Raw genomic sequence first — 24,215 nt, 5'->3', positions numbered from 1 at the left:
ATGACTGCAAATGACTTCAGTGAATGCAATCTAAAATTGCAATTGCCTTTTTTGTTGTAACATCACAATTAAACATATGTACCTATAGCGATGAAGCTTTTCAGATTCAAAAGGAGGCTTGGAATCACATGGGGCCCTTCATGTAGCTCCTGTAGCCAACCTCTAAAAGAAGCCACATAAGCTTTTGCCTGCTTAATATAGGATTTGATATTAAGCACTTATTTTTATGTTCCTCTGCTTAAACCTTTCAAATAGAGGTGAACTAGAAGTCCATGTAAGCTAACAAGCATATTTTGGAAGGAAATGTCTTTCTTTCGTTTCTGTAGAATTGTAAACCAGCAATATGTGCTAAAAGTAAAGTTGAATAATATTGTCCCACTAACTTCTAAAAAGAACATCTGTCAGAAGTTGTCAAACTATCTAATGATAAAACATAGCTCCCATGTTTCTATACACATCAGTACCCATCCCTTCACTGTAAAAGGCTGCTGAGTGCTACTATTTCAGCCTCTGCATCCATTGTCCTGATATTTAATTCATGAAAAATATTATGAAGTATTCAGTTTCCTTCCTTGTTTATTTAAAGCACTTCTATTGCATCTATCTTTTACAGAGTTTTGCACATGGCATTGCACTCTGGAACTTTTCAAATTAGCTTTTATTGGGAAGTTTCCACTGCTGTTTTTTTTTAGAAAACTTCTGATTCAATAGACTTTGATTCAGTGGACTTCAGACATAGCAGACAAAATCTGACTAAATTTTAAGCCTCTAGGCATGTTTAATTCTTTTTGCGATTTTACACAGATAGTAGTGTAAAATTCCATTGGTGTCTACAAGCCAGTCTTCCCTTCTCATTAATTCTTAAAGCAAACATTGATCGTATCTATAAACATAAGTTCAAATATGCAGCCACTAAAATGGTTATCCATGTAGCCGTTCGAAGATTTTTTGGGGGGGACCCTATACAAATTTAGCTGAATTGAGATATCAAGATTTTTTAAATTTCCCCAACGTTATACAAGCGCAATTTGCTATAGTTGCATAGGAATGGAGATGTTTCATATATGCTTCACTATTTAATAAGTACATTGCAATATATTTACTTAAAACATTTAATCCGCTATTAATCTGGACTCAGAGTAATAGATGGAAATGATGCACATGCGAATATGATTGAACAAATATATTATGCATACTGCACTCACCTCAATGTAAGCTGTGTCATTGTTTGCATCTTTGATGTGGGGGAACCAATCTCGAGGAGGTTTCGAAAGGTGTTTCGATTCTGTCACAAACCACAGCAGTTTTGGCCAGCCTTAGAAACAAACATAGAGCAATTTTTTAAAAAATAACAAGCCATTGTGCAATCCTGTGGTCCACATTTCTTTAATAAAAATGACCAATAGAAAGTCTTCTCCTGTGCTATCTCTGAATTGTTAAAGATCAGTAGATGCTGGAACCATTATATATAAAATCAAATTCTTGCTGCGCACTCTCAGCATGAGTTTAGCCCCAGTTTTAAATAGGCACTGGAAATGTTTGACTATACTGTCCATAGAGATCAACTTCCTGTTCCTGGAGCCTCTCCATCTCTTTCTCTCCCCACGCCTGTTGCCAAGCAGCTGGCATGCCACCATCTCCTTTTCAGAAGCTCTGAAAAGTATCGAGATGATAGAGTGAAAAGTAATATGAATACTTCTTTTTTCATTTTTTATTTTACACACATCCTCCTGTGGCATGCCCAGAACAAAATATAAAAGGGAATAATTGCTACCAAATTTTGTTTTGCAAAGCTGAGAATGAGTGAATTTTTGTTACTCCAGGACCCATGGTAGTTCAGAAGACGAGGCAGGGATAGAATAACATTGTTCTACTGATCAGTTGGAAGAAAAGCTTTGTGTTTCAAGGTCTGCAGAAGACAGGATGATTGTGGGTTGGCTTCAGTGAACTGTTCTATTTAACCTCATCCTGCCAGGAGACAATAAGGGTCAGTGGGGCATTTCTCAACAGTACTGAAATGACAATTATACCCAATTATACTGGGTTAGAACAGGCAAGATAGACAGAACTGATCTGATAATTACACAGCTTTGGAAGACAGAAAATCAGACATCTTTTGCATCTTTTAATTAGTACAATTCTCTACTTTTGCTCATCATTGGGTAATGGACATGAAATCGCATGGCATATGGTACTGAATTAACCCTGCACAAACTTACCTTTAAATTGTGGTATCTCCCCTGTAGGGCTTTTAGGTAGCCCTTTATGGCATGCATCACTAGTCAAGGCTACAGTAACGCCACAGCTTCCAAGCAAGAAGCCGATCTGTTGGCTACCTGCATCCTAATTGAAGAAAAAGCAAGGGGGGAAAAGATTCTAAGTGAATCAATGCAAAAGCAGTAATGAAAGCTTTCCTTTAAAATATGTCCGAGCTATTAACATTTGCTTTACTTAGTCAACTAATTTTTTTAAAGACATCTATTATGTTTTGATCCAGGTCGTTGGCTTTCAAAGCTTCAGTGCTTTTGTAAGAACATTTTTTGATAAAATATTTAATACAGAGAATTGTATTTTTCTTTAAAAAGCGAAAAATCAGATCAGGAAGACCCCACCCTTTCCAATTTTTGAAATTACAACCTGATGTTTTGTGGGCAATTTATAACAGAGAGAAGAAAAGCAGAATAAAAACCGGAAACAAATATGGGCACAAAGAAATCCACAAACTAGATAGGCAGATTTTTTTTCTTTATCTATAAAAGGCAAGTATTAGATTCCAAACCAGGAAAAGCATTAGACTACATTAACTGAGCGGGGAATCTATTGCTATAGGATGTGGTGGTGACTTCTGAGTTAGATAATCCAAAGAAAAAGGAAAAATAAATTTATGGGAAAGAGATCTAATAGCCATAATGGTTCAGCAAATTATGTCTAAAAGCAAAAGGAGGGACATGCAACACCTGTTATTTTAATTGCCTTCCAGATATTTTGGGCTGACCATTATTGGACACCAATTTTTAAAAATAGTTTGATTCTGTGACAATGTTTGCATCCTATTGAATCATAAACTATTGTATTGGTCGGATATACCATACATTAAGCCACAAAATGCTCAATATTTAACATCCATATATTGCCTTGCCTCACCATTTTCACTTACAAAGGCCTTCTGAATTTGGATTATCCCAACAGAACTAGGGGCACTTGAATTCTGTGAAACCCCAAGCAAAAATCAACATTACAGCAACTACAGCATTTTTAAAAAGTTATTTCTTTGTAATATTTCCTGTTCTCACTCACTGAGGTTAACACAAAATTTATACCTTGGAAAACTCTAGTTAGAAAAAGCAATGACTACATCAACAATATTCAGTTTCTCTGTTTCAATTTGGCCAAGTCGCAAGTACTCAACAAGATACAACAGCATAAAATATACAGATAAAGTCCATCACTATACCCCAGTATCTGTTCAAGATGCACCAGACAATAGCCAGACACCACAGTTTTCAAAACAGAATAGATAAGTTTACAGCAAGACTTTCATTGCATTACAAAGACATTAGGCACTGGAAATCTGAAGCAAACAAAAAGCAGAAATGGAGGTTTTGTGACTATCGAGATAGTAAAAGAAAGGTTTTGAGATACAGATCTATTTTGTCCAATAGCTCAACAACGTAAGTTTGCTTTTTTTAATGTACAGTTAAAAGTTGTAAAAAAGCTATTGGTTCTAGGGGAAAGACATGCATTATACTGTTCCCCACACTCAGAGCCTAGCATCAACCTCTCTATAGTCAGATTTTTAAAAAAATAGTATTTAATTACACAGTTGGGTTTGTATATGCTGATTTTTAAAGTATATATTGGGATGAGAAACTGGTTTATGACAGATTTGTATAATTACTTCAAAGTTCAGGCACCCAACAAATTCTCAATTATATTTGCATTTTCTTATGATTAAAGTAATTATGTATTTCCAGCTTGGCAAAGTTAAAGACATACTTTTGCAAGAAAAGTCTTCAGAAATGAGCTCTCATTTGGTTTGGCTTCTATGAAAATCCAGACAGAAGGAGGAGTACCCTTTTTAAGATAAATAGAAAGAGACAAAGAGGATGAAATCATGCCAGTTGGGGAAAAATTCTGTGCATGCTGTGCTATTAGTAGCCCAAGGAGATTCATGACTTAGCCAGGCCCTAAAAAAATTTACAAAGTTTAAAAGGCATTAATCAAAGTTGGCATAAATATTAAAATACATCCTACATTAGCTTAGGACTGACAACAATTGTCTACTGCTTTTATCCCTTGCTGGAATACCGAAAATTTAGGGTGTCTCTTGGAGGGAAGGTTGTGAGTTGTTACTTTCTTTATTGTGAATAAATCTACCTGACAGATCTCATTATTTTCAAATCATGCCAGTGGTTACTTAGACCTAGATTATTCACTCTGATCCTGAAAACAAACATTCCTGGGTTTTCAGTCTCTACCATCTGCAGCTTCCCCATCAAGATTTTTCTAACACCCCAAAGAAAATTAAAGTACATCTATTCCCCCAAGACAATGGCAAATAGGACTTCATCTGTCTTTAAACCAAGAAGTAATCAACAGGACTAATTCAATGTTTCATCTAGGCTACAAAGTGTATAGAAAGGTGTGGCTAACCAGAGAACACTACACTGAGAGAGCTTACTTCAAGCAACATGTGTATATGCTTCTTTGTGTAGCTTGATGTGAAACAGGAAACAGAAATAAGACAAAGAAATGTCCATGTACACAAAATAATATTCCTTAGGCCAATATATACTCTCAACAGTCTTCTCTGGATCCAATTTATACTCTGTCCTGACATCTGGAGTCTAATAGTGTAATGCAAATATGCATGCATGCTTTATAAATAATAATTTGCACATCTACAGATGTTCTTTCCCGGCTTCTGTTTTCTATATATTTCTCAAAAAAGTAGTCTAGCAAAAATGCATGAATGGGCTGCCAATGGATGCTATAGAAAATATTTTGGAAATCATAGCAAGCTAAGAAATTAAAGGAGGGGGGTTTGCCTTTCCTTGCCAGTATTCTTCTTGTTACTCAGCTATTGGCCAGGTTTTAATTAAAAAGAAGGAAAGTCAACCCCTCCACTCCTTTGTCAATAGTTTCTCTGCCATACAGAGCTTCTGCAACATCTGAGCAATTATAAGAGAATGTCCATGAAAACCAACAGATGCAATGGATTTTGTTGTGACTATCTCATTTTGAAAGAAGAGATAGGAAGAGGGGAGAAGAGATAAAACATAAAAGAATGTCCTTGGGGGGGAGAAATGATATGAATGGTTTCTCTAAAATGTAGTGGTGTGTTTCTTTCGGAATGCTATATGTTATCCAAAAGATTATTGAACTTTCTCTAAAACAAAAAGGCAGCACATATAAGCATTGACAGAGTCCATTTTAAAACATATTATTGTGCACGGCTTTACTTAGCTTGGAAAAAAACACTAAATGAGATTTGTCTTTACGAACGGAGGACATTGATTATATACCACAACATCTCAAGTCTTTCAGCTGCTTATATATCATACATATGTAAGGGGCTCTTGTCTTGTGAAGCTTCTGCTCTTGTATCGGAGAGATGAATTTTCAGGAACTTCAATTCCATCATCACCTAGGAAATGACCCATTCGAAGACAGGGAACAGAGTGGGGAAAATCGTAGGATAAAAATCTATGCTCTCAAGCTTAAAGAACTTTATGACCATCTTTCACCTTCATTTCAAGGTGAAAGAAGAGCTTCTAAAGACTATTTGTGTCCTCAGATTAACTCATACAGGCCTAATGGAATCTAAGGATAGGTTATAATCCTGAGAAAATCAATCACTCCAAAATATTAGCACTAGGGGGAGATTTATACATACAAAACACTACAAAATAGTAGTGAAGTAGACAGCAATGGTGGAAGGAGGAAGGAAGTTAAGAGAAAATAGCAGACATGGGATAGTAAGAGTCGTAAAGGTACTTCAGTAGCTGGGAAGAAGAGGCAGGCAGATACAGTAAACATATTTGCCCAATTTGGATGCCTTAAAAATACATGGACATCAGTTCCCTAAGTTCTCAACTGTCATGCTGCCTGAGGAATTCTTAGGACTGATATTCACAGATGTGCAAGGTGGGAAACGGTGTTTTAAAAGAGGCTCGGGGCAGGCTAAGGTAAACCACAGGATAATCTCCAAGAAAGTAGTGATTCTATATCACTAGTCATGTTGACTGAAACAGATGGGAAGTAAAGTCAAAAAAGTCTGAAGGGCTGCTTTCCTTGAGCTGAGAAAGAGTGCTTGGAAGGAAGACTAGAAATTAGAATAAGAGTTTGCCAAGCATCTAAGTTATTGTTCACTAGAGAAGGCTCAAAGTGGAAAATTCTATACTTCTCTAAAGCATGCTATTCCCAAATCAATAAGTTTAATATAACCCACCACTCTCATCTGGCCACATTTTTATGAGCGGGAATAAAGGTGTAAGGTGCAATAAGGTGCTGTAGAAGCTCCTTAATACAAGATGGTAAGGTAAATGTAAAGAAGTTCCTGCGGGTTTTACTCCACTAGGTGTAGTCAACTAAAGAAACATCCATGTTTCTTTAGGCCATTGAGCCAGTGCTGTGCAAAGATGTTTTCAAGTCAAGTGGCCAGCATGACATCATGCTGCAGTGCAAAGCATGGGAAACTGTTACCTTCTCACTGAAATGATACCTGTTTTATAGGCTTCCATTTACATGCTTTTGAACTGTTAGTTGGCAGGAAATGAGGCAAGTGATGGATGCTCACTCCATCATGCTGTGGTAGGATCGGATCACCGGAGCACAGACCTTCTCTGGTGTCTTTTAAGACACTAAGCCACCATGTCGTTACAGGAAGATAATTCTTGAATTCCTTTAACATGCCTGCTCTAAAAACTTTGGGTATCGCTTATTTCAGTCATGATACACAGCAATACAGAACGAGAGTTTTTAAACTAGCATACTGAGCATTGTCTGCTTTCCCGGTATCTGATATAAGAAAACCACTATGTATTGGAAATCTTGTGGGCAGAATAACCAGTGAGTTAGAAAAGGCTGGAGTCTCACATAAAATCTGTATGCAGTGCTGAAGTTCTCTGCAGATGGGAAAAAAATTTGAGAATTTCCCCAGGCAAGTGTTCTTGGGTTCTTCATCCTTATATTAGGAATCACATTAGTCAAAACCACAGGAATGATATTCCACATCATTCGTCCAACTCTTTCCCACTATATAGTTTGTACATATGTATCGTTTTATTTAATGAATGATTCTTTTTCTCATACACTATGCTATTTTGAGGCATGCAAGATGATCATGGGGAGATTGAATAATTGAGGAAGAAGAGAAGAATTAAGGGCTCAAGTGTGAAAAATTAAATGCCAAAACCTTCAGGCAGTCTGGTAAAATTAGAGCAGCAGAGGTGAGGATGAACCAACATGTTCAGCTCATTGGTTGTCCTCCAGCACCTGCTATATATAAAACCCTGTTACAAATGTTTTAATTAACCAGAGACTTAGGCCCTTGCTGCCATTTCTTTTTCAAAACATGCAATTGCCTTTTCAGTAATTTCTGTGAAAACATGATGCTTGTTTACAAATTATTTTTTTTTAACAAAACTAATCTTGGCAAGAATTTCAACAGGTAGGACAAGCTATAAAATGCTTTTAGCATACTTATGAGGGGACACTAGTTTATTGTGGTATCTTTTCAACTATATGCAAAATAAAAGTGTGATGAAAAATTTAGCAGCTAGTTGTCAAATGCGAAAAGGCACTTGTGCTTTACAAAAGTTTTATGCAAGGAGAAGGGAAGGGAAAAGGAAAATTTAATAGATATCATTTCTCTGAAGCTGTTATAGCAGTGCTTCCCAAATGTTTTCCTTCATTATCCAAAACTGCTTATCAAAAATCCTTATTTAAATGTACCTAATGTGTACCCATTACCCAAAGAAAAGCTAATTTTACCCAATTTTGGGTGATTTACGCAGCTTTGGCAAGCACTGTGTTAGCGAATGATCCTTACTAAACTGCTATGTATAAAAGCAAGGGTAAATGTAAGGTTTTCCTACCCAGTTTTTCCTTAGCCATAGGGCCAGCATAGCTATACGCCAAAGATACATGGGACACTGTATTCTTCACAAGGGATCATCTCAACGAAGTGTTCCTGTTAATCTATTTTCATTTGCATGTTTTCAAACTGCTAGGTGGGCAGGAACTGGGGCAAGGAATGGGAGCTTACCCTGTTGCATGATGCTTGGGTCTTGAATCCAGGCTGTCAGCTTTCAGCTGACAAGCTCAGAGTTTTTAACAGCTGAGACATCATGCCTCTTTATGTATAAAGCAGAGGTGAGCAATATTTGAAAGACTGTAAGGCACCTGATATTCTGTTGTGAGCTCACAGGAGGGACATACTATATTTTTAAAGGAAGGAAGGGACTTTAAAGTTGGGATTGGAAATGTGAGGCTTCTCACAGGGAACTCGCTTCTATTCACACCTGGAAAACTATTCCCACTTCTGCAAACTGCACTGTTAACTTTTGGTGAATTGAAATGCTTCAATCTCAGACAGATTAGGGAATGCAAAGAGAGTGGTGTGAACCACATATAGCCAGTGATGGGTCTGCAAAGGTAGGCAAGATTGGTCAGAGAGACATAAGCAGATTTCCAGAACTGGAATGGAAACCCAACCACTTTTCTATATGTTTGTGACATGCACACGGCCCCAAATGCCAGAAGATTACTAATCAAAGTAACAAGAGGGTGTGACTTTGTTGTATATGGCTCATGGTCCACAACCCTGGTTATATCTAGCTTTTTTGGAGGGGGCTATATAATTGATACCTGCATCTAGAAACATTTATTTAAGCCTTCATGAGAGGCTGTCTCCCCCAATAAATTAAATTATCTGCTAAAAGCATAGGTCACTGATCCTGTCTTCAGCCTTTGCATTTTACTCCATGGTAAATCTCCTAGAGGGCTAGATATAAGCAGATTATTCCTAGCCAACATGCCAATGCACAGAAAACTTGAACTTCCTAAAAAGAGAAATAAGGGACTTCTGGTTTGATTATAAAATTTCCAAATCAATATATGACATTCCATTGTCAACTTAATATGCAGCCAAGTCATGGTCAGAAACTATTATTAGCAATACAACTGCCAACAGTTTTTAATCATTTACTTATTTCAATATTTTCTGTTTTCAAAAATGTGTTTATTGTTATTTTGATCATTGAGCTGCCTGGAATTCTTTGAAAACCACACAAAAAGCACTCTTTTTTTTAACTGAACCCAAACAATGCTGATAATCTCTAACGCCATGTTTGTCTTTTGGACCATCTCAAATTCATACTGAACATCTTATCATCCAAAAATGTATTAATTATGCAGCTGGTTCAAAATCTGCTCTGAGAAGAACATCCATCAGCTACAATTTGAGGAAATAGACTTGACGCCACTCTTAATACCACTGGACCAGCTCTGTAAAGATCCTAGTCATATGAAGTACCACTTAAGAAATAGCGAAGTTGCAATGATTACTCATTGCTCATGTTCCCAATCAGCTCTATTTTTTTAAAGAATAAATTGCCTATATGGGGAATAGCCCAGAGATATAAGAAAAAGATAATTCTTGCAAAGTTCAGGAAGCCTAGTTTTTGTAGTATCAGCACTGCTTGAATTTTTTTTCACTTAAATCCAAATAAATCTTGACCTTTCTAGATAATCCTGTTAAAGCTATTTTTCTAAGTATTCCAAGCAGTTATTATTCATGGTGTCCTCCCAGGGCCATGCCACAGTAAGGAAAAGAGAAACCTTGTGCAACAAGGGACCTTAAGACAATTCTGTTCATCACAAATACTGTAATGGTATAATTGGTGATGGGCTTCATCACCTTCTCTGCACTATTGCCTTCAGCATCTTCCTAAAGCTGCTTCTACCTTCTTTCCTGCCCTTCAAATGTGGCTGATCTCAAGTTTTGTTTAATATTAGGCTTCAACTCATTGAAAATATAGCTAAAAGCTTTCTCACAGCTTTCATGGTTCTACATGCAATCAACCCTTTTATTTTTGAATGCAAAATTAATCCCTTAGAGACCAGGGGGATAGAAGGCAACCCTAAAAAAACTGGTTCTTTTCATTTCATTTCATTTCATTTATTGGATTTCTATACCACCCTTCTCCCTAGGGACTCAGGGCGGTTCACAGGGCATATATAAATAGGTATACAAAAATTAAAAGAAAATTAAACCATGCCCAATTAAAATACAACAATAGTAAAATAATAAAACCAATTAAAAAACCCATATTCCCCTTCAGGCCAGACCAGCTAACTCAAACAAGTGGGTCTTCAACCCGCGATGGAAGGATCGGAGGTCCGATGCCATCCGGAGCTCAACCGGCAGTTGGTTCCATAGTGCCGGGGCACCCACAGAGAAGGCCCTCCCCCTGGGGGCCACCAGTCAACATTCCCTGACTGGAGGCACCCTGAGGAGGCCCTCTCTGTGGGCACGCACAGGGCGGAGGGGAGTTGACGCCGGCAATGTTGGTCAAATCCTATTTAGCATTCAGCTATACCTACAGTTTAAACCTGTCCTAAAATAATATTTAAAAAGTTAAGTCCATGTGAGCTTCCCAATAAAGTTAAGGCAAAGTCATCAGAATATGTATACACAGATGGTAAACATATTCTGATGACATGTACGTTGTGTTTTCATAGATGTGTTAAAGCAACAATGCATATTGTCATTTTTTATTTCCATGTAAAATGCTCAAAGATTATGTCCTGAGATCTGACCTTAATTCCTGCTAAGACAACTAAAAACTTCTTTCTCTTACCTTTCTGGTAAGTGGCACTTCAATAGGAACAGGAACAACCTCTGCAAGAAGGCAGCCATAAAATGCTACCATAAAAGCTGCAGGATCATTGTTGGGGAAAACTAGTGCTACCTATAAAAAAATTGGGAGGAGAAAAATAAATTAATAAAATCTGTAAATGTAAATACCTTTTTGGAATATATATCTATAGTACTGCAAATAAAATCTTACCAACTGAAGTAAAAAGTATGAGGAGCAATACAGGAATATGCACAGAAGCACTCATTTGTCTTTCCTGGTTCTTGGGACCTAATATCAAGCAACTGGTATCACTCGCTACTAAAGAATAGTTATGGCTTCTATCATATGTGCTCCAGAAGCTATGATCTTTGACTAAAGACTTTCTACATGATCATCCTGGAAGGGACTGTGCCTGGTAGTCACTAGCAGCAGGGCATTCTGAGTGATGGCCCCAATGCTATGGAATTCCTTCCTTTGTTGGGCTCTCCCAGCAAACTGTTTAAAAATGAAAACAGAAAACCCATATTTTTACATTTTGGTCTCTTCTAAAATAGCATGATTATATTTCATTCTTTCCCATGAATTTTCATAGTGGCACCATGGAATTTTTTTGGATTGGACTTATCCAGTATTTAGTGTTTTGATATTGAAGTTACTTGCTACTTTCGTCTTTATACTTATTAACTCCTTGCTATTGATTGTTTATTGATGCAGGTTGGCTTTTTGATAATATATGATATACCAATGTGATAAATAAATCAGTGAACTGTAGTTCAACAACATTAGTATTAGGATTTGTCTATCCCTTTACAGAGTAAATGACTCTAAAGAGAAAAATAGTGGTAACCCAAGGAATGGGATCTTATTAAGCCAAATTGCTTCTAGCAGGAATGATCCTTTAAAGAACTTTTAATGGTTTTTTGGTGCTACCTGCTCTTACTGATCAGTTTCTAGATGGTCCTACTTAATTTCATTTTAAGTTCCAATTAATTTTATTTCAAGCCTATTTCTACTGAGAAACTGAAAGAGACGCACCAGCCCCTAGAGTTGGAAATGACTAGCACGCATGTGTGGGGGAACCTTTACCTTTAACTAAGTATAACCTATTTCAGTTTTACCTTATACGCATCTTTCATTTTGATCACTTTTCAAACGCCAAATGTTTAATGGAAAACTACAATCATTAGATGAAGCTCTTAAGTTTTTTGTTAGTTTTTGATATTTGCTAAAAATCATGCTTTTAGTCGGGCTCATAAAAGAACAACATACTGAAAGGCTGTTTTCCTGGTTGTAAATCTGTTTTATTCTTGTTTCACCATTAAAAGGCAAGAAAGAAATATCGCATCTTATTTTTCTGGTTCCTGTTGATCATTTTCAAACTGCTTTTCTACATATTCCTCTTCTTTTGACATTCGATTTCATTTCACATGACAATAAAAAAGCTTAAAAATGAAAGAGGCTAAAATCTTGCAGTCACGCCACATGCTCCTTCAGGAGAGAGATTGCCTTCTTTAAAATAATCAGTCTCAAATAATGATGAACCAGATAGCACTATTTTCCGCAATCAATTTTCTGGAGAACTCAGCTGCAAGAGCTTTCTTTTGAGGTCATGGCTAAATGCTACTCATTAAACTGTCATTCTAATTCTGAGGTTGGTGTCATCTACTGCTTCCTTGCTACTCCTTACCATGTGAAGGTTTATACAAAGCATGGATCTTCATCTGTTACATTTATTGCACTACTATGTCAGCTTTTGGGGAGACTTTAGAATATGAAAAGATGTGTACACTGGTCAGATTAGTGTAATATTCTTGCCCATAAATGGAAAAGTTGTTGAAGCAATTTTGTACATAGTCAAAAAAGGACCAAAATACTATACTAGGATTCATGTAAATAGAAGAATTTACATTTAAATCTCTCTGTGTGCCTTGGTAAGATATACATGGTATAATTTCCTAATACTCTGGAGGCTGTACTAACTATTCTAATTTTAAGTGTTCCAAGTTTTAAGTAAGAGATTCACCAATACACACCACAATCTAGAGCACACAAGGTGCAAAGGAAGAAAAGGTCTAGCTGTAATGTCGATTTTATAACTTTCCTTGACTTATTTGTTCGGTATGCTGCCTACTATGGATATGATATAGTCTTAAGCACTATCATAAATCAAGAAAAAAGATTCTGTAGACACTTTTGGCCAAGTGCCAAAACAGACAATGATTTAAATTCAACATCTGCCCACAGTCTTTTAAGTTTAATTTTTCACCATCACTTATGAAAAGAAATAAAGCATTTCTGAGGGCCTGAACTGAGATAAGTGCTCTGAAGTTGAACAGCTTAAGACAAGAAAGGGGATGGGGGATATCTTACTAGTGAAGGCAGAGAAGATCAAGTATCAAAAGGCAATTAGAGGTTAAACCAGCGAATATATACAAGAGCACATTTAATGTAAGCTATTTCTTTTCATTCATTTGGGCGATTCACATGCCACCATTTAGGGAAGTGCTCCCCGAAGTACAGTTTAAAAATTTAAATTTGTTTCTGTGGAGTTTCATTAACATTCTCCGGTATTAACGACAGACCCAGCTTCAGTTAAACAAGTGGAAACATAGGTTATTTTGTTTTTTTTTAAACCTCTTCAGTTTTATGCTTTATTCCTTCTCACTTTGTTCAGATTGTAGCTCCTTTCCAATTTTCAGAAGAGACGCTGTAAAAATGAAGCATCTTCTGGAACAGAAGCTATCATTTTAATACTAGAATTTTTCAATGACAAGAAATAATGAGTATTCTTAAGCAAATTCATCTGAAGAAGGAGACATAGAGAGAGGCTGAGACTACTTGAAAACTAAGCACAAGACTTGACAAATTCCAGGAGGACAGCCGCCCTGAGTCTTCGGAGAAGGGCGGGATATAAATAAAATTAAAATAAATAAAAATAAAATAAAATTGCACACAATGTGAACAGGGCAACTCCCTAGAACACTGAGAGGAAAAAACCCACAATTCCCAGTAGCACAAAAACAGTGTGTGACTGTCAGAATGGAGAAGCATTATTTCTGTTCTGTATTTCTTGCCAGATGTAGGGCTCCCCCCCCCCCCCCGGTAAACAGCAGCTTTGACTTTCTGACTTTTGATTCAACTTTAATACTGATGAGAGGAAGTAGCAGCTTCTTGGGGGGGGGAACTAGGTATGTAAATAAAAAGTAGAAAGGAATTCATGAAGTATTGCCATCACAGTGATTTGGATGAACAAGAAAGGGATCTGAACAAACCCAAACAAAATACCAGAAATGAAGTGCAAAAAAGAAAACCACAAAACAGAGAGAAAAGGGACTGGTGAAAGGACAAAGATATGTTTGGCAATGAAAATTCTTCTTCAACCCAATGTTTCCAGAGAGACAGTTAAAGTGCTTAAGGAACAGAGTTTCTACAATACAACATGGTGGCCTATCTTGAAAGAGGACGTGGATGGAGATATATCTCGAGGGAAATACGCAAATGAGGCATATCTTTTGAGGAAAGTACGTAGATGGAGTTGGTCTTTACAAACATTTAGATGTGATGAACAACAACATATTTCACTGGATATACAATTGTTCAAAATTCTTTTATTCTAGAGATAAAGATGTGTCCCTCTCCTTGGGATGAAACAGAAATCACACAAGAAAATTGCCCCACACTCATACTGATTTCAACACCAGTTCATGGAAGTCAACCCTTCTTTAAGCTATTACATTCTAATGCCAACAGTTACTGCTTTAAATAGGAATATTTTAAACTGATTGCACTGAACATCTTATTAATTAGCTAGCAACATTCCTTGTTCAAGTCTGACCTTTTCACAGAAACTCTTTTGTTTCTAGAATTTCCCAGAATATACAGGCGTACACAGTCTCGTTTCCAAAACTGATTTCATCTCTATGACAAGCATGTTTTAATGCTCTTTGTATAAGGGGGCCATTGTAACATGTACAGCCTCCGTTATGAAAGAGATACATACAATTTTAACCATAAATAGGCTATTATAAATAAACTATTTTCAGACCATTAACTATTTTTTAAAAATCTGATATAAATATTAAGGTGAAATTGTTTGAAAGTCAGGTGTACACACTGTTGTCTCAGGTCTCCATCTGATCCTTGAAAGTTCCTATAGTCCCTTTGAAGATAGTTATGAATTTGTAATACTGAATGTGAGAAATGAAAAATTATTGAACACATGGGGAAGAATCATATTCACGGTATTTAATTCATTTAATTTTAATACATTAAGGAAAACTTAGTGTTGCCTTTCCTCCCCTTTTTGGAGAATGCAACCATCAATCAAAAGATCTAGTGTGACACTTGAACAGTTGTTGTGCACCCTTGTTTATAGAAGGCAAAACACAAAAATATAAACCATGATGAATGAAACAATAAAACATCTCACCTTTGGGGATTTTAAGAATCTATGTAAGAAAGTACAAAGCCACACAGTGATAGCAGTTACTTACCCTGTCTCCTGGCCGCACCATCGGTTCCTGCTTTGTGCCCAATTTATGCAGTATGTTATAAGCAACTTTCATACTACGAGTCCAAAGTTTACCTAATCAAAAAGAAAAAAACAGTATCAATATGGCATGGAATATTTAAGGTTTAAAATGGTTCAAAATGCAATTCAGATAAGATTTGTCCCAAACAAAAAAAGTAGGAATCCATAACTGTATAAAAAACATATTATAGAGGGCATCTTCATGATACAATATCTGACTGTGCTAAGCTTCATATTTTAAACAGGCATCCTTTAAAAGTTTGTACTTTAAGAACAACTTTAATTTATCAACAGCTAGGTCTTATTGTTTAAAATCAAAGTTGGCTCTGACTGCCCTAACTCAGAACCATCAAATATTTCTTCCTTTATTCTAATTTTAATTTCACAGTACAAGTAACTGACTGGATATTCAAATTTGAAAACCAGATTTACTTAATTTACGTTTATAGAATTTTATGATTCTATATTTGGAAGCTCACATTTACATAATGCAGAATGATAGCAGAGAAATCCTCCAAATTAAGAAAATGCATCACTGGCTATATAGAGTTCTATGCAATATATTGGAAGTTCAAAGGAACATTAGAAACAGATCCAAAAGGTAATCTGCCTTGTTGGATCTTGTCCAAATCCTTCCCCAAACTTGCACAAGTCTACCTTGTTAAATAAAACTCTAAGCAAAGAACCATTCTCCACTCAATCAGTAAAAATTGATGAACCATATTATGACCATACTTCTATCTTTTAACAAGAGTTCAGAAGTGGTTTCCCTTGGAATTACAGTATGCAACTAGTAGCTGCTGTCTTGTCAGAACGTACAAGTCAGATCTGTTTCAAGATGCCTAGGAAAGTTGATTTTTGTTCTTTGAAATGTTTATCCTGACAGTTCCATGGCTACTTAAATAGGGCACAATCAATGTCGACTTTTTCTGAACAAACTATACTACAAGTTGCATATAAGTGTGGCTTAACACAGAGGAAAATGTTTTCGATCAGTTGTGTCCAGACCATTTTGAGTGCTGGTAATGTTTGGCTCAAATTCAAAGAAGGCTATAACCAAGCCATTGGTCACCTGTAGCGACTTTAAGCCAATTATGAAAGTTCAGATAAGCAAATGAAAAAAAAACTATTGTATTTCTCCGTAACTGCAATCTAAATGAAACCTTTTATTTGCAGTAATTAATGGCAGAGCATATGACAAACAATATAAAATGAAAATCAAGTGCTTGCAAGCAAGGAATCTGGAAACAAATGAGAGAGCAATTCATTTTGAATCCCACTGATTCAATTAAAATATAGATAGTGATGTAAGCGTAGACAGAAATACATTCAAGGAAAGTATATCAAAAGACAAACAATCAGCTTTACACAAAACATATTTCATGGCAATACGATGGCTCAACATAAGGGGAGCAATGGCTTTGTGGTATCTGTGATCCCAAAAGATGGTCAATCAATTAGCAGAATTAAACATTTAAAACATTTTTTAAAAAGTGCCTGAATTTTCATAAAACTTCAGGAAAGAGTCCACAGGGCAGACACGTTAAATTTCATGAGATTTCAGCAATTGTGTAAGATTTCTGGTGATTTTGCACAGTTTTTAAAAATTGCATGTAATGCTCCATCTGTTATCTTGCCCTTTTTGATCTTCCATGGATGCTGGTAGTTGATGGCTGCAGTTGTACAAGTTGCTGCATGTAGTTAATTTTGACCTTAGTTTTTGTTTTTGGCAAATAATATTTTAAATTCAATGTGCAAATTCAAAATATAGATTAGAGGTAGTATTTGCTTAATTATTGGTTACTCAGTGATCATTCAGTTAGAATGAACACTGCAAAGACACTTATTACCCAGTTCTAGAGTTTCAATAGTGGCACCTCCCCAACAGTCACAACAGCACATTTAGGCACTTCAAAAATGACTGGTTGCAGCATTTGTCTATCACGTGACCACGATTTACTATGTTTTTGTTTCCAGAAATAAACCTGACTTTTTCCATGTTTTGATGTGAAGTCCAAAGCATTTCTTCCAAATAATTTCTGAAATGGATATAGTTTTACTACCATATGCAGAAGATTCCATTAGAAACATTAATTTAAAATCCATTACACACATCCCTGGATAAATGTGTTTAATTAATAACTATGAGCAGGGAAAGGGGACATTCGATAGCATGGGTATAGATACTTCTATAAAACTTGGCAATTTTCTTTCCAGGTTTTTGCTCCATTAGTCATGAATACATTAGGTGTAAAAGCTGTCAACTTGTGGCAGAGAAGTATGCCAACAGCAAAGAAAACCACAAAATCAGGATTATTATCATGAACATTAGGATTTTTAGCACCACACACCACCAACTTAGCCACAGCAAACCAGAATAGTCTTACCAAATTTATGCTTATCAGTTCAGAATTTGACAAAAACCAGCTGCAAATAATTGTACATTTTTTCAGCATCACAATATACTTCACACAGCTTATACACTGCAATAATTGAGTGCTTTTCATATGCTTAACAATGTACAGAAATAGATATTATAAGACAGCATTGTATGCAAGTATATCCCACTGATATCAAAAGGCACTGAAAGGTGGGTGGGTTGTTTTAATCTGAATCACTCTGCACCACTCCCACTTGACAGCATGGAGGCCCTTGAATTCATGGGCTGCTGCACAACCAGAATGTGTAGGTGTGCGTCTCAGACTGAGAATGATGGAACATACACTATGTAGAGAGAAATTATTTTAGGACTGGTGCAAAATGGTCCCCTTAAATTCTGAATTGAAATATATAAACAGAAAATATTATCTGGTGAATATCCACATACAAACTCTCTTCTTCAAGAATGCAAGGACAGCTGTGATGTGAAACTGACTATTTTTCCAGGGGTGGGGGGGAATGCTATTAATGCTACATGCATAAGATGTTTCTGTAACTTCAGGAATGAAAAATATTCAGAGTATTTTTGTACTTGAAAGAAAAATTAATACGAGAAAAAAAGCCTCTTCAAGATGTAAGGAATTGCCAATATTGATCCAAACTATTATTTCTGCTGAATGCTATCAACTCTACGTGGCTCTCATGACTTTTATTCCTGTTTTTGCTACAAATGAAGATCACTCAGCACTGTATGAATTTTCATGTTTAACTACTTTGGTATTCAACTGAAACTCATCGAATTTGGTACTCAACACATTTTGACATGAAAATACTCATGTCTCAGTACTCATTTGTTTGGTACTCAATGCACAAATTAAAATTTGTTGGTGTTGGCTGCCTTGTGATTCACTATATTATTCCTAATGGGAAAAAATCTGTTTGATACTCATTATTTACTCATTGCATCTACCAGAACCAATTAATGATGAGTACTGAGCTACCACTATTTATTTCAAACATGAACTTTTCCATTTAATTATAACCTTCTCTATTAAATATACTCTTCAAGCTGGCTCCATTTCAGTCAAGCTGAATGCTAATAATTTATCCTGGGAGAAGGGACCCTTTAAGAAATAATCATATCTAAAGGTAAAAATAAAGATTTTTCCTGTTCAGTTGTGTCCAATTCTAAGGGGCAGAGCTCCTGTCCATTTCTTAGTTGAGGAAGGCTGTGGTTTCCAAAGACATGGCCAGCATGATTAAACACCAAGATGCACACAACACCATTACCTTCATGCTGACGTGGTACCTATTTACTCGCATTTGCATGCTTTCAAACTATTAATATTTAACAATTAAAAACACAAGATGATTTTCAGAATTCTATTGTATTACTTTTCTCAAAAAGGGGAAAAAAAGACTGCTGACCGTAAGTGAGAATATATAGTGGTTTTCCATTGGTATCCATAGTGGTTAAACAAGGAGCTTTGGGAGAAATTGTTCCCCATCGTTGCAGTGCTGCTTCAAGTGAAGGAGGCCAATTCGTAACCACGCCCAGCTGTTCCCCACGCATCGCCAACATCTGAGCTCCTTCTGGCTTTGGTTGGTTTGGATCTGGTTGTTGAACTTACAAATGTGAGAGGGTGTTACTTCATTTAATTCTGCACTAAACTAAAGAGAAAGAGAACTAAACATTTACTTTTGAAAGATCACCTGAAAAGAAGAGAAATGTTGAATTTGATTTCAGAACGTTCTGCATAGTAATCTTCTCCAATTGGTGCAGTGTTCACATGTGTGGACATCAACTCCCAGAATTCACCAAGAATATTGGGTGTTGAAATCCATAAATCTGGAGATACCCATGTTGAAGAAAGCTTATAATCCTACTGGTCTATCTGGCCTATTTGAGATGTTGGAATAAATAATGATTGGATTTTAGGGGACATACTGTTGGAAAGCCCTTTCTCAATCATGTTTCTTCTTCCATTTTAATATTTACAATAATCATGACTTTCTCAATTTGGAAGTCAATTTGTCCCTCAAGATCCTTCATAGATATCCAGATGTTCAAGCTGGTAGCCATGTAATATGGTTAAAGAATGTAGTTTACAAAAATAATAGTGAATCATGCTCTTTCCCAACTAATCTAAACAAAGGAAGTGAGTAGCAGTTATTAATTATATGCACCATTTCATAGGACAATGAAGCTCTTTGTAACTATATCATCAAATACAACAGCAATAGCATTTAGGCTTCCATTCTGCCCCATAGCACTCTACAGCATTCTCTGGGGGGTTTCCAATGTAAAGGAATAATTTGCATATTGCCCCCAACAACTTGGAGCCTCATTTTAAAGGAAAAATGGAAAGATGAATTAACTTGAGCACTGTCAGGATTGAATTCCAGACTGTGGGCAGAGTTTGCCTGCATTACTCCATTTTAACCACAGCATTACCAGGGCGCCAGAACTAAATACAGAATCCGAGTAAATTTTACTGGGGATTTTTTCTTCTGGCACAAGAAATGAATAATTTTATCAGGCCCACCCAAAATACATGCATGGAAGTCAAACTGTGTTACCTTCTAATAGTTCTTCAAAATCATCCACAAAGAACTCTCGTAGTGGTGGACGCTTGGGTCGTTTTAGAGTATTGACCAGTTGCTGAATTTTTGCGGATACTCTGCTGCTTACTGGAACTCCTGCAGGAAAATAAATCATTGAAAGCATTGAAGGACTGATTATGTCTACCAATTCTAGGTAGAGAACAAAAGCATACCAATCTGACTGAATTCAGGCTTTAAGAATCAGATTAAATAATGGCATACTGGAAGCAGCTTGATACTCCCACAGAGACACTTTGAAAAATCTCTGTCCAATATGGCAAATAACCATCAAAAGTTGGTAAGAACCCTCCAGTTAAACTTCACTGTGATTAAACAGATAAATGAATGCCCTTCTCAAGCAGAATAGCTAGGAGAAGTCCCAACTTTTTAAGAAAAACATCACTTCAAATAGGCTTAGAACAAGCAAGACCTGTTATGTAAAATTCTAATACTTTACTTCCATGGCTCATTCTTCTGGATACTTCTGGAGCTACCGGTTATCCTACTTGAACCTACACGGATACAAAACACCTGAATCTTATTTTTTCTTGACTTTCCTAGTCGTCATTCATGCAGAAGTTTAAATTCTTGCTAATTAAGAGTTTTTAAACTTCAATTAATTAATCAATGCCTTTTTCCCCATACATATTAATGAACAAGAATACCTCTGCTACACTGTCTACCTGGCCAAACTTTCCTTTCTGGAGTCTATGCCTACCTTCTTCCCTTTTACTAGACATACCATCACCAGTTTCCATAAGTTCAGCATTTCCATATTTTGGAGCCGCTCTTGATGTTGAACCTTGTGGTCTTTCTACTTGTATTGAGTGTTCGGAGGTGTAAGTTGTAACATCTGGAGGGGCAGAATGATTTTCTGAAAAGGAAAAAAAGTCCAATTAATTTATTCAGGATTTTTTGAATAATATTTTTGGACTGTACACTTTCTTCCATGAAAGCCCCCACTTTAAAAATAGTCTTTCATTCAATTTTAGAATTGAGGAGTTTTAATTTAACCCACAAAAAATTATTTTGAAAAAAAATAAAAGGTTTCCCCTGTCCAAGTGTATTCTAGGAGGCAGTGTTCATCTCTGTTTTCTAGCCGAGGACGCCAGCATTGTCCGAAGACCCTTCTGTGGTGAAGTAAATAAATAAATAAATAAGTGGCTGACACAACTATAAACCAAGGCACATGGAACACTTAGAATTCTTATTTTCCTATTCTGCAAACTAGCACTTTACATTAACTACATGTTGCATGCTTAAGTACACATAGTTAAAAAGGTTTAAGGGTTTTCCATGTCCAGTCATGACCAACTCAAGGGCTGGTACTCATCTCTGATTCTTTGCCTACATTGTCTGAGAGACGTTTCCATTATCATGTAGCCACTATGAAAATAAGGAACACAGCAAACTTTCTCACTGAAGTGGTACCTATTTAACTACTCGCATTTGCATGCTTTCTAACTGCTAGATGGGCAATAGCTGGGGCGAGTAATGGGACCTCATCCAATCGCATGGCCCTTGAGTCTCTATTGCATTCGTCTTTTTCTAGCAGACAAGACTAGTGTCTTAATTGCTGTTTTGCCCAAGTACACACATGTGGGAACAAATATAAATCACTGGAGATACTTTCCACATAGATATGGAAAGAACTAAGCTCCACACTGTATTCTACAGCCATTTTTAGAGTTTGTGGTTTTTAAAATAGCATTAAGCACTGGGTCGATACAAAAATCTTGTTAAAATTATCCAAAAGGTAAGTGGCCTGATTAGTAAACTGATTAGAAACATAGCAATTTGCTATGTCCCCATTTCCAGAGATAGTTCCTACATCATTTCTGCTCCACTATACATCTTGCATTTGCAGAGGCAACTCTGAATCAATTGCCAGCATTCTGACATCAGCAGACAATCCTCAAGTTAATCTTTCCTTTCACAACTCTGTACTGTAGCTTAACATGTTTCCGACATTTATTTTTGTTCTCTGTCTCTCTTCAATTTGTACTGTTACACCAATTTTACACACTCCTTCTTGTAAAATCACACATTTTTGAGGGAGCGGAGATTATTGTGCAGGAGAGTAACCCATCTTAGGCCTTCACAAGTTTTCTTTAAGAAAGCCTCAGCGATCAAAAGCATCATCCCTCAAGAAGAGCTATGCCAAGCTGAAACCATTAGGAATAATTGTTATTGAGTTTAATCAAGGAGCAGCTTTTGTAAATGGAATATCTATTTTGTCATCTGAAGCTTTAATATGACAGCACTCAAAGTAGTAAAATCGTTACATAGAAACCATCTCTGGGGTAACCTAATCACAGCAAGTTCTCCATTTACCAGCACTGCTGATGGCACAGAAAAACACGGGAGAGAAGCCAAATGGGAAAGGAGAAAGCCTTCGCCTTCAAAAGTGGTTAATCATTTCTGCAATTGATTTTTCTTCTAAGCCACCTTAAGGGGAATAAATTCCAAAGGACATTTGATAGATATAACAGGGTTAAGCAATATCCACCTACTCTTTGCAATTCTTTCTGGTTCATCTACATAAACAGAGAATATGGCAGAAGGAAATGGGATTGTAACTTGGCAAAGCTGTAGGTGGACTACAAGAGGATCTGTTAGGAAAAAGCCTCCGAGTTTGTGGGAGAATCACTTTTTAGTCAACACCTCTTTCTATTTAACTTGATTGACACCAAGCTCAGTGTCCGCCAAGAAAGATAATATTTTTAAGGCTGTTGTATTTAGTGCTAACCCTTATCAATTCCCAGGCAGAAATTGCACATAAAGGGATAAGATATCTTAAAAAGGCACTAAAGTAAATGCAATGTTGTGATGCAACATTAGAACACCATTGCTACAATCAGATATAACCTTCCCATTTCCATATGGCATCCAACACTTCCAGGAAAGGTCTTGCTTTAGCAATTTATCTTTTTAATACTGATTTCCTGGAACTAGATTCCTCTCAATCCAGTTTAAGAAGTAATCTACGTCATGCTAAAAAACTTTAGAGAGGTCAGAAAACCTATTTGAAATTCAAACTGCGAAATTCAAAAAGTAGTACCAATCATCAGAAGTTATGCTTTGCTTCACAAAAAGCTGTATTTAGTTTGAGGACACACCCAAAATAAAGCATTTACTTCATTTTAAATACTATTTGTAGTATAAATGGGATATAATGGGAGCCAAAGGGCATGTTGCTTAAGCAGCCACTGCTGTTTAAGATTGGTCGCACGGCCTTCTTACTTGCAATCTTTTTAGAGAACAGCAAGCAATACTGAGACGTGGCTTACCCCAGGGAGGGAAATGAGTCTGGGTGGGTTTAGGTTTTGGCACAACCAAGGCTATAGGGGAGGGGAGGATTGTTGGCAATTATCTTCAAAAGCCTCTTTTGGCCTTCAGAGGCCATGCCACCAAGTTTCCGGTAGTGAGACCTTGCTTCTGAAACTGCTGTTCCTGTTGCAACCTGAGTGCGAAGGGCACTCCTGATCCAGGAAAGCCTGCAATTGGTGCAGAGCTGTGCAAAGGTTCTCCTAGCTGCAACTGCCATCTGTTCCTTTGGGCAGGAGTCCAAAAGAACCCCAAAGTTTTCAGTTGGCTCCATGATTGCACTCAGAGTCGTTAAGTCTTGCAAGGGTTCAGCCAAAGCCTATTGTTGCTCATTTAAGCGTCCAAGCACCATGAAATGATAGCAGCAGAATCACTAGAGATACAAAGTTGAGTATCATCACCATATGAATGATGATGAATGCTGTTTGCTGTATGATGAACGATCTCACCCAGCAGCTTCAAGTAGATGTTAAAGGAGTGGAGAGAGCCAAGCCCTCTGGTCCACTGCA

General features: G+C 36.7%; 1 protein-coding gene across 2 annotated transcripts in view; it reads right to left on the bottom strand.

The window, feature by feature from the left end:
• The window catches only part of DIP2C (disco interacting protein 2 homolog C), a 348,741-nt gene that overhangs the window by 60,815 nt on the left and 263,711 nt on the right, over positions 1–24,215 (bottom strand). For both annotated transcript variants that reach the window (XM_083378215.1, XM_083378214.1), the window contains exons 7-13: positions 21,122–21,253; positions 20,356–20,475; positions 19,204–19,401; positions 15,359–15,450; positions 10,866–10,976; positions 2,220–2,343; positions 1,206–1,315 (exon numbers count right to left, since the gene is read on the bottom strand). In XM_083378215.1, coding sequence (XP_083234341.1) covers positions 1,206–1,315; positions 2,220–2,343; positions 10,866–10,976; positions 15,359–15,450; positions 19,204–19,401; positions 20,356–20,475; positions 21,122–21,253 — 887 coding nt within the window. The remainder of the gene's footprint in view (positions 1–1,205; positions 1,316–2,219; positions 2,344–10,865; positions 10,977–15,358; positions 15,451–19,203; positions 19,402–20,355; positions 20,476–21,121; positions 21,254–24,215) is intronic.

This window comes from Vipera ursinii, assembly GCF_947247035.1.
Source record: "Vipera ursinii genome assembly, chromosome: Z".
NCBI classification, from domain to species: domain Eukaryota; kingdom Metazoa; phylum Chordata; class Lepidosauria; order Squamata; family Viperidae; genus Vipera; species Vipera ursinii.
Note: the sequence above shows the minus strand (reverse complement) of the source record. Positions and strands in the feature narration are given on the sequence as shown.